This window comes from Ptychodera flava, chromosome 10, assembly GCF_041260155.1.
Source record: "Ptychodera flava strain L36383 chromosome 10, AS_Pfla_20210202, whole genome shotgun sequence".
In the NCBI taxonomy this organism is placed as follows: domain Eukaryota; kingdom Metazoa; phylum Hemichordata; class Enteropneusta; family Ptychoderidae; genus Ptychodera; species Ptychodera flava.
Window position 1 is genome coordinate 29180490 of NC_091937.1, and position 12326 is coordinate 29192815.

The window sequence follows — 12326 nt, forward strand, 5'->3', positions numbered from 1 at the left end:
CTCTTCTGTCTGTTATGACATTTTTTTTTTCTCAGGCCATGACAGGATCAATTTTTTTTCCTTCTCTCTCACCTGGTGACAAATTTTTTTTCCCAAAATCCTCCATACCCCCCCCAGAAATCAAATGGTTCTCCCTTTATGCGGATGAGTAGTAATTGAGAACCTGCGATAGCGATCGTGTGCTAGGGTTTTGGCAAACGAAATGACGCGGAGATATTAGGTAATTAGGTAGGCACCGAAGAGCAACTGGTGGGGAGCCATGGGAAAAATGGGTCGGGGTGGGGTTATACATACCTACCTACTTCCCTATGTACATACATACATACATACATACATACATACATACATACATACATACATACATACATACATACATACATACATACATACATACATACATACATACATACATACATACATTGTACAGAAAGGCCGGAGAAACTATCACAGTACACGTACAAGAGACGTCCAACGATTCATAATAATCTGTAGCATCGGAGAAGTAAACTATGTCCCCTATAAGTAGACGAATTCATAGCCTAGTTTGGCAAACTCTGAAAATGTACTTTTAAGGTAGGACGCACTTCGAGAAGGGATATTTAGACTCAAATTTTTACATTTTTTACTGATCTACTGCTTGTTGCTCTTCGTTTTAAAGCTATTGGAGAAAGATTAACTTTCACCGTCTTAGAAAATACAATATTTAACTTTACCCCATAGAGTTAACACAGGGATGGCGGCCATTTTGAATTTAAAATATCGGTAAATCTTGGGTTATGTGTTTCTCTTGTTCAAAAATTTGCACGGTGACCCCTGATTTTTGTTCTTGTTTTTGAAAGAGAATGGTTGGAAGCATCCTTGAGGAAACTTTGAGCAAAAGTTTAAGCCTTTAACTTTAGAGGCGCATACTACCTTAAGAACAACTTGCTTCTCCGGGATAATGAAGGGAATGATAAAAAATTTACTTGCTAAATTTCTCGGAGAATGACCCTTCAGTTTTTCAAAACTTGCCTCCCAAAAGTATTGCATTTGTAGTACCTGTAGAATGTAATTTTTATGGTAATTTAATGATTATTTTTGAAATTTTTACTGAAATGTCTAAACACATTTTTACTAAATATCATTAAACAACTTTTTGTCAGCTTTTCATTACTGTTTATAGGCAAAGCACAAAACGTTACAGGAAAGTTAACTTTATGATTGGTACAAATCAAACAGAATTGTGGGTAATTTATTGTACAATCAAGAGTACTTATTAGCATACCGAGAGTGGTGGAAACGCGCGAACTGGACTCTATTTGAACAGAATGTTGTCATTACCTTAACGTTGTTGCTCGCATCCATTTCGATGACCTGTCCACCAATGATGACAGTCACGTCAGTGGTCCTGGTCCTGACCTCTCGATCGATCGGGTCACGCGGTTCGAACTTTCCCAAAATTTCAAAGCGAGGCGCTTCGTCAGTACAGTCAACAACGAGGGTGTGCCAGCATAGTCCGTTGTATGTATACCGGCGTCCGTCGAAAGTCATGATGTGCGGATCGTGAAGAATATGAACACACTTGGGTAATGCTGAAAATTGTAGAATTTACGACAATGTATAGTTCAGTCTGGGTTATGGTCGATCATGTAAGTTGAACTTAAATAAAAGTTGCATACAAAGATAACAAACAAAACCCTTTGAAATCCACCTTTTAACCTGTATAATGACGATAACGATAGCTTTAATACCAAACAAAAATTGAAGAGTATTTAAGGGGCAGTACATGGTATGTCACTTGCAAGTTTCTTTCTGCAAAAGCTTCAGCTTTTTCATGCAGCGCCTTCACGTGTAAAATGCACTACTATTGCTCACATCTGAATCCTAGTCTGGACCAGAATTCCCCTGTTAACACTAACGGCATCATTTTACAAGTGGTATAGCCACAAACTGATGACGTCAAATCTCCGTACACAAAACATAGATGCCTTGTAATTGCGGTACTGTGTATTGTGTATGGTGATTTGACGTCATCAATTTGTGGCTATACCACTTGTAAAATCGTGCCACACTAACGATGCAGTCTACACTGAGAGACTGAAATAACAAGCTCAGCACTGTGTATATCTCATCATGCGTTTAGGGGTAGAATAAGAAGCGGGTGAGACTCAAACGAAGAACAGTAAACGACAGTGAAGGACAACGAAGGACGGTATTTCTGAATACAGAATCGACGATAGACTGTCGACAGTCGTTTGCGCCATTTTCTTCGCTGCGGTAGCTCTTGACACGGCTGAGTCAAGGAACTATGTCTGCCTCTAGCCTTCAGCACTTGCGGTCATGATCCCGACTCACGCCTTCGTCGCAACTCTGGCGACCCCCACCGTCCCGTATTTGAGAGAGACTGTCACAGAGTAATATCATAGACAGAGTGGCAACACTTGCATGCCTTTTGTTCCATGGTCGTCTCGGTAGACTATTGGCTTTTCATATTAAAATGAGCTTAAAAGGTGTTAAACTTTTTGGAGGCTTGGTTTGTGGTTGATAATTACACTAGATTATGCGAAACATACGACGAGATGACATCGTACTGCCAGTCGCGTAGCAACCATAGTTACTTTGTGAGCTCTCAGGCCAGAAACACTGCCTCACGCCAATCAAAACATAACACGCCAGCAGTTTCATAAACATGTCCTTTCTTGGCGCACGTGTAAAAGACGGTATGACTGACCGTAAACCATTGAGTAAAACCAGACAGTATCGATAAAAGACTTTCAAATTTGGTTCAAACACACTCATTATATATTCATAAAAATATGAGAGGAATTTTTAAAACGGTAAAACCCACTTTCCTGAAGCTCAAAACACTCCCGTTTTCGCCAGCACATCAATTCCGATCAGCACCACACGACAACAACAACACAAGCTTTGTCGAACATACTTTCGCTTAACAATTGGTGAAAATCCGAAAATTACCGAAGGGTGCATGGTCGGCACTCTTCGGAAAAGAGAGCCAAGAGCTTCGTGAGGCGAGGCAAACATGGAATGCTTACGTAACCGCTTCACGCCTTAAACAATAGCTGTTGCCACTCTGTCTATGATATTACTCTGTGAGACTATAGACGTGGGTGAAGGGACGGTGCCATAATACACGGTAAGAGACGCAAGGGACTGTCGACATAGTGAAAGGACGAAAACGGTGTTTTCAGTCCAGAATGAAGCGAGGGACATTGTAACTTCTACGGTGACGGACTGTGTAATCCGTACGCAGTGGGTTGAAGGCCAGCATTTTCTCTAGGGCGAAGGACATATTTTCACCGCCAACAGGGCGAAGAACAACGGCATTAGGAAAAAAATTGCTGAAGGATAGCATTTTTACTGCAGGACACAGTAGTTTCATTACATCGTATGTTAAAGGAGCATTTTCACTACAGAATAGGGTGAAGAGCAATATTTTCGTTGCAGAATTAGATGAAGGATAGTATTTTCGCATTATAATTTGGTGAAGAACAATGCTATCAGTGAAGAAAATCATGAATAGAACAATATTCCCACAGCAAAATAGAGTGAAGGACGATGTTATTAGTGCAGAATATGATAGAGGACAATATTTACGTAACAATTTTAGGGTGATAATACTCCTCTATATCTTATCCTCCGCTGAGAATGTTGTCCTTCACTTCATTAAGTACATAAAATGCAATGTTTCACCAGGTTGTCTATTTGGCCTTCTCTGTCCTTCGTCGTCCTTCAGTGTCCTGAACTTCCTTTTAGGTTTTTCTCAAGAAACTGGTACACAGTAGTTGACAAAAAGTGCAAACATTATAACAAAACCATCAGTGGGTATAGCTTCTTACCCTTTTAAAGCTCTTTTAATTTTTAAAATAAAAGCTGTGTTACGTACTGATTTGATGTGATTCGCTTAGAGGACCTCCATCAGTATATATTGTGAACGTTACAGTAAGATCCATCGTGAATGTTTCGTAGGGTGAATATTCGGCAGATTTGGTCCCTTGCCCACTTTTCATCGTCGCCACGCCTGTGACGTGAACGTTGGTTCCGCTTATGGTGTAGTGTACGTCTGTACGGTTTGCAATATCAGACCGTGTGAATTCCATTATCATCAGACATCCAGTATTTGAAACCTTTATTTCCACACCTGGATTTGCGCAACAAATATCAAAACAATAGATCAGAAAACATATACGACATATTAATCAAAAAACGTACAAGTGTTAGGCTTCTTGCAAGGTGATTTAAATATGACAGTCGATGAAAGAAGACTGCGCCCAAAAGTACCTGTCAAGTACTACTCAATAGTAGGAACTCAACAATCTTCAAGGGGTTTCCTCAATATCAAAACAAAACATTTTGATGAATTCCAGTAGCGTGCACCCAGAAACCGAAATAAACTTTCCACATTATCTGAAACACTTTCATGCTAAGTTTAGTGCTGGAGAAACAAACTGCTCGATATTTACCAATATCTGGAATTTAAAATGGCCACAACACCGGTTAAAACTGGATGGGGAAAATTACATTTTCTACTTATACAATACCGAGACAGTGAAAGCTCTGCTAATTCCAAAACCTCTAAAGGCGATCGATCAGTAAAGTTTTAGATGAATATCAAGGGCCGAAAATAACTGTCCCCGATGCACATTCTACGTGAAATTCACAATTATGGCTATTTTACTATTCTAATTCTAAATTCACAATTATCACTCAACTTTCCAAATGTAGCATGGTTGATAAATCGGTTGACAAAGTGTTAACAACCAATTTTGCTCAAAGAAGAAATGGGTAGACATTTAGAAATTGCAGTCGAGTTCCTTGTCATCTTACTTTAGTGTTTTCATGGTACAATAAAGCAAAATGCGGCGTCTTCCTTTGGAGACTTTAAAGGAAAATTTCATTGCCAGAGAAATCCATATTGATACACCGACTTTGATCAAGAACTATCCTTTTAATACTATCACATGAAACGATAATTAATATTGTAAAAAAAGACACTCGCCTCCAATGCTCGCTTTTGTCTTCCCAACCTGCAAAATTAAAATGCAATATATTTGACTTTTTCCGAAACAAATATATTGAAGTGTGGATTTAGATGTAAAGTAACTAAACATATATTTCTTTAAACTATCGCTCTATTAAATTCGTAAAAATTTGACTGTTAAAATAGTGACTCTTGAAAGTCGACCGTACTTAAAACACACACACAGACACACACACACACACACACACACACACACACACATATATATATATATATAGTCATCACTTGACTGAAAGTAAACTGAAAGTGAACCGGAACTTTTTTCATCTTGATGTTTTTCATCTGGATGTAAAAATGTTGAAATTTCATGTTTTGCATAGGAAATCAGGATTTTTGGAAAATTTTGCATAAAAATTTGATAAACCGCATAACAGTAGTTTAAATATATCAATGCGCCATTCGATGATGGAAATCGTTCCCTTTATAACGGTTTTTCGTCTAAGATGGAAATAAAACATTTGATAATCATTTGCCAATAAACGTAAATATTTTGAGTGAAAAATGTGTAAGACAGACATGTAATAAAACATTATAGCCCAACAAGCGACTATGTACCATCGAGGCAGGAGACCTTTTGTCCTCCTTACGTCTGGCAAATGGTCTCCTACCCTCGGGATCATAGTCCCATGTTTGGGATATATATTATATAATATTATATATATATATATATATATATTATATATATATATATATATATATATATATATATATATCCCATGAACTTGCCCGAATTCCAACCTGTGTGATGTAGAACAGGACGGATAAGAAATCCGAATTACCCCTGTTGTACGTCATCAACCGGAACTTTTTTCGTGCATGATACCGTTCATACATGCAGGCGTCGCGACACAGTCAGATTTGTCGTGATCGATGCCATGCTAGCTCTCATGACATTTTTACAAAAAGGAGACCCGATAAATCCAGACATGGAAACATAGAAGGCATAATTTGTCCAACGAAATTTCGAGTCGCTAAAACTATAGCTTTTCCCTGAACCTGTCAATAGCCACGGCCTTTTTGAATAACTCAGTAAGGTCGCGGCTCGGAGTCGAGTCATGTAGGCTCAATGTGGACGTCGAACCTGGCGATCCCGATTGGCGATAAAACCGAAAGCTACACCTCAACGTAAGTTCAACTGAATAAATGAGTACAGTATAATCTTCGGGAAAGCGACATAGTAGGCACAAGTATAAAGTCATTCGACTAACAACGATAAATTTCCTTCATTGCACAAAAAATTCCGTAAATTCTCGCTCGGAATCAAACTTGCAGCGCGGCGTAAGTGTTACGTGCAGAGAAAACGAACAAAAGGGTGAACTCAGCAGTTTACGTTTAAACAAAATTTATTACGAAACAAAACTAATTGCTAAGTTAGGGACAGAGTACAAGCTTTAAAAGTGTACAGACTACTTATCTCAGCTGGGACGGCAAAGCTCCAGTCTCAGAGTTGTAACAGTCAGTTGGATGAATGAACAGTCCTTTGGCTTGCAGGCTTGAAGCTGCACAAAGACCACAGTATAAATCCAGCGTTGACAGTGAAGGTCTTGAAAAGTCTTGAGAATGACTACTGCTGGAGTTTAGTAACACACAAGAGACACGATCCCAAAGTCTGACTGGAAGCTGTGCACGTCCCTTTTATAAAGGCATGTAAGAACAATCTAGAACCTTTTATTGACATGCTAATTACTGTTCTAAAATTATCTCCCTTACACAACTAATCAACTTTCCAGAACATTCCAAACATGACTAATTGAATTCAAGGTTGTGAGGTCATCAAGGGCAGTGACCTTGGGAATGTTCTAGACTGATTGAACTCAGGTCATGATGATGTGGGGGAAATGACCTACATAACACACCCCCTCTTCAAAAAAGAAAATTTTTCAAAGAAAAATCTTTCTTTTACAAATGTAATCTTAAAATTACGAAAACAAACTAATTGCTAAGTTAGGGACAGAGTACAAGCTTTAAAAGTGTACAGACTACTTATCTCAGCTGGGACGGCAAAGCTCCAGTCTCAGAGTTGTAACAGTCAGTTGGATGAATGAACAGTCCTTTGGCTTGCAGGCTTGAAGCTGCACAAAGACCACAGTATAAATCCAGCGTTGACAGTGAAGGTCTTGAAAAGTCTTGAGAATGACTACTGCTGGAGTTTAGTAACACACAAGAGACACGATCCCAAAAGTCTGACTGGAAGCTGTGCACGTCCCTTTTATAAAGGCATGTAAGAACAATCTAGAACTTTTATTGACATGCTAATTACTGTTCTAAAATTATCTCCCTTACACAACTAATCAACTTTCCAGAACATTCCAAACATGACTAATTGAATTCAAGGTTGTGAGGTCATCAAGGGCAGTGACCTTGGGAATGTTCTAGACTGATTGAACTCAGGTCATGATGAGTGTGGGGGAAATGACCTACATAACATAAGCCCGAGGGCGTAAGGCTGTAGCGAAGACATATTAACTGTCGAGCTGCGTGCAGCGCTGTGGAATCCGATGTACTTCGAAAGTTGACTCAGACAACACTCAAAATAGAGTTTCCTAACAAAATTAGGATGTATCCACGGGCGAGATATGTGTCAATGCAAATATCAAAGTCCGTAAGACGAAAACATTGACGACCGAGATGAGGATTGACGAGTTGACACCGGCAGACACCGGTGCCGGCAGCGTTGCGGGCACAAACATGTAATGAATGAGGTACACCGTGTGTGTCATCGAACGGAATCTTTCGCGCTCGCCAAGGTCGTAAACTTGTGTTATATTTTGAAAAGCTACGGCACCTCTGAGAATGAGAATTACTTTTTCGATCGTGTCGTTGCACTTACTTCATAAATCTATTTGTTAATATTCTAAATAACTCTGAATACTATTCGTCGAAAGCTATGCCCGCCGATGGCTGACTTGCCCTGACATCAGTACAGCGCGAGACAATGATTGACACGTTCGCACATTTTGCACATTTTTGACAGCGTAAGATAACAGTGACATGCGTCTACAGTTCTGAATGGAATGTTAGTGTCAATTATTTTGTTTACGATTCTGTTTTATAAAGCACAGTGTTATGCACTATCGCGTATTTTGCGTTTATTTTTTAATTCCTCATGAGCAGAAAAAAAGGTTGACGCGGCGGGTCTGAATTGACGCGCGCGAGGATGAGAAACAAACGCTTTATTTTTCTTGGCCTCAATTAAAATATGCATAGGGCTACCAGCCATTGTCACTGGACTACCAACTTCAGAAAATGTTAGCCCAGCGGACTACCAGGGCAAAAAGATAATTTCGAGCCCTAGATCGTATCCGCAAGAGCGGTGACGTGAAACCTATGTCTTCCAATGGCCGACTTGCCTTGCCATCGGTACAGCGCGAGACAATGATTGACACATTCACGTGATCGAATCCGTATATCTGATTGGTGGAGATATCATTCGATGTATCACAATTTCAACTTGATCGGATTTATGAATAAAAGTATATATAAACATTGGCACATCACAAATCGCGACACAAATCATGAAATTTGTTACGATAATATTGATCCATCCGCATCAAAAGAAAATAAGATGTGATAAATACATAATCCCATGGAATTTTTCTCTGTTTTACGTCATCGTTTACTCGTGTTTTTCGCGGAGCCGAACAACTTCTCACCTTAGGCTCAAAGTTGTACGGCTCTGCGTAAAACACTCCTATACGATGATGTCAAACAGAGAAAAATACCATGGGATTATAATATTTGAAACATAAAGTTTTTGGCCATTCCCATGAATCGAATAGGGGTGCCGTCAATCGTTTTGGCTAATTCTCACTGACGTCTCGGCTGCAGTCGAGTCGTAAGGCTCAATGTGGACGTCGTACCTGGCGATAACCCTGAAAGCTACACCTCAACGTACATGTAAGTTCAACTGAATAAATAAGTACCGTATGATTTTCGAGAAAGCGACATGGAAGCACAGGCGCTCATTAACTGGGTAGTCTGCTTAGTAGATAGATTTTCGGCTCGATCTATCGATCCTGTAGTCAATATACCTGCCACTGCAACCTAAATACTCATTCTGATTGGTGGAGATGCCATTCGATGTATTAAAATTTCAACTTGATTGGATGTATGAATGAAAGTACCTGTAATCATTTGCATATCTCCTAGGTGACCGACGGCTTTACTCATTAAATGAAAGTAAAACACAAAGCGCGACAGAAATCATACAATTTGTGACAATTATTTGATCCATTCACATCAAAAGAAATATAGACTGTGCACAACTTCTCGCCTTCGTCTCAAAGTTGTGCGGATCGTATGCGATGACGAAAAAGGACTCGTATACGGTGACGGATAACAGAAAAATATCATAGGATTATTATATAAATATACATTTTCTCACAAGAAACATTGAGAGAGAGCGAGAGAGAGAGTGAGTGGGTGTGTGTGTTGCAGACCAGGTACACTTAATTCGTCTTGCGGTAGTGTTGTGTGGGTGTTGTAACCCCGCAGTGAAGAAACACCGATAGGCTTCTTTGCGTTATACAGCTACACGACTGGAGAACGAATACGGGAGGGCAACATTATGAAGAAATAGATGAAATCAAGTGAGATACTTACCATAGCAAACGCTACGACGAATAGGGACAGGATGAAAACTCCCATCTTCATGTTTGTACGGCGATGACAGAATCAGATTCGAAGGTATTCACCAATGAGTGATTCCTTAGTTTGCTTCAGACTTATATTCACTATCCCAAGGAGTCACATGACTGTAACAGCTGGAGTCACGGTGGATTAAGCTTCGATGTTTCCGGTATACCTTTCAATCAAATTTAAGTTTGCATATGTAAATATAGCAAAGCAACAATTTTAAATTTACTTACATATTTGAATATCTTTTCACATAAGCTTATAGAACGGCAGGGAGTTTGACAGACAAGCAGATAATATGTACCTCGAAACCTTTCCTTAATAAAAATTTTAACCATTCTTCTACCAAATCAAAAATAGGGATCATCGCCCAAAATTTGGTACTAGAGAGGCAAGTTACCTAGGATTTCAAGATATTTGAAATTCAAAATGGCCGCCATCCCAGTGTTAATTCTTTGGGGAAAAATGAAATTTTCAATTTTGGAAAAAATAAAATGGTAAAAATTTTACTCACACCAAGACTTTTAACCCTTTCACCACCATGGTTTGGCCCAATCCCATTGTTATCAATGGTGAGTGTGGACCTATTTACAGGAAATTGGGGGTGAACAGGTTCAAAAGAACCCCCATGAGTGGTAGACCTGAAAAATATTGGTAAAATTTGAAAGTCCGAAGATCTGACCCCGAGAGGCGCGTTCTACCTAAATGAAACAAAAAATGCCACAAATGTGCGTAAATCATACAATTCTGAAGTCGATAACTTTTCGGTGTTTAAAAATTCAAGCGACGCATAAAGAACGAATCACTCGATCAACTCTAAAATTTAAGTGTTCTTCGTGGAATAGAAAACAAAACCAGTTTCTTCATTTCTTTTCATCGAGTGAATTAATAGAACAGAAAGATTAAACAAACTCGGTTGCATTCTTGTACAGTGTACAAAAATCAATCTTTTGAACATATAATAAAGTGATTCCAATGTCGCTAAAGGAGAAATGATTTTGTTCTTCCTTTTTTTTTTTTTTGCTATTGATGATTGAATGACTGTTTTCCAAAGGTAGTGTAACTTAAAGTGTTTGGAGTTTGATAGTTACGGTTAATGAAAAAAAGCATGTACATGCTTTTAGCTTCGAAATTAGGAACTAATTTCTCCTGAATGTCTCCCAATACGATATATTATATCGAATCTAGTGCAGTTTAATCTAATTCAGTCAATAAAAATTTAAATAAATAATAAACCTGATGACATCCCTACTTTCATTACCTCCGTCCGATCAAAGCACGCTCAGAACTGCCTACACAAAGAAAATACATCTTGACAGTTTTGTGATCAAAAATTCACACGTCCTCATATATTATCCATACATTTTGTTTTCCATGCGCTGGTTAGAGTTTATAACTTAAAATCCGAAATTTTTCGCCCTAGAATCAACCGTTATAAAATATTCTAGATAAATAAAACTGTGGAAAAATCATCAGTTGCGCTTATCAAATCACGTCATGACATGATTCCAGTTGTTATGCTCTCTATGCATCATTCGGATTCTGTCAACCTGCCGCGAATAGTTGACATCAACACGTCTTTTCGTAGTCAAATGAATATACACGCCGTTTAAGCCGGTCGATGAGAAGAGCCGAAAACGGTGTCTTTCTCTTTCTGTTTGTGTTAAGCTTTGCCCGTTCGCCAGTCTGCCTGAGTCTACCAGTGTTAAAGTGGTCGTACACAAATTCAGTAGAAATAAATAATATGAAATACAGCCGAGATCTCATGAAGTTCTTGTCAACATTTAATACATGTTTCTAAAAATGAGGGTGCCGAGGAGCACAATTGACCTCTTGAGAGGCAGAGAGCGTTGTGCTTCAAATTTGTTCCCCCTTTTCAGATTAATGGGTAAAATTTTCATTTACACTTCTTACACTGAATGACAAACTATGTCTGTATAAGTTGTTAAGTGGTTCGTCGTACGAATATCATTCGCAGACTCAAGGCCCATTCTGACTCGGCAACTTGCAATGACGAATATATCAAAAGAAATTTTATATTTCAAACACCGCTAAGATCGTGATCATACTTTTGGTATTCACTTTGAAATAGACACAGGTGAAATATAACTAGGCAGTAAGCAACGTCAAGTTTAGAAAAATATGAGGTCTACTACAATGAAAGAAAATTGATGGTTGATCTCTCAAAATATCAGCTTATTTGCAGAGCAAAGTAAAATTTAATTCTGAAGTATACAATTCACAAAGGAAATTCATAATTATGTGATATGTCGGACTACATTTAATGCTTAAATACATTAATTTCTTGTCATAATAAAGTTTTCTTCATTCGGGATACTGCTTGTCCTTTCTATCTGGCCCCTAAATTGTTTGCCAAATGAGCAAATACGTATATCGCCGTCTTTGCTCGATATGTGTAATAACGTGACTGTACTAGTCACATTTCACAATGGCGGTAATTTGGACATTGTATCAGAGGCTTTGAGGATGCCCGCTCTGAGCTCGGGGGATGTCCGCTCTTAGCTCGGAGGATGCCCGCTCTGAGCTGAGAGGAAATCTGTCTCAGAGACCTTCAGAGATATCAGCTTGGAGATCTCTGATACCGGAACTCTGAGACAGAGGGCTCCCATAATAGTCAACTCCACCGAATTTG

General features: G+C 38.9%; 1 protein-coding gene across 3 annotated transcripts in view; it reads right to left on the bottom strand.

The window, feature by feature from the left end:
- Nucleotides 1-12326, bottom strand: part of LOC139142439 (BMP-binding endothelial regulator protein-like) — a 279806-nt gene that overhangs the window by 48186 nt on the left and 219294 nt on the right. The window contains exons 1-4 of one of the 3 annotated variants that reach the window (XM_070712377.1): nt 9641-9762; nt 4997-5024; nt 3884-4138; nt 1321-1571 (exon numbers count right to left, since the gene is read on the bottom strand). The exons of 1 other annotated variant lie outside the window; for it this stretch is intronic. In XM_070712377.1, the coding sequence (XP_070568478.1) occupies nt 1321-1571; nt 3884-4138; nt 4997-5024; nt 9641-9691 (585 nt within the window). In that variant the 5' untranslated portion in view covers nt 9692-9762. Of the gene's footprint in view, nt 1-1320; nt 1572-3883; nt 4139-4996; nt 5025-9640; nt 9763-12326 lie in introns of those variants that run through there. One more of the 3 variants, XM_070712376.1, reaches the window with a different exon arrangement.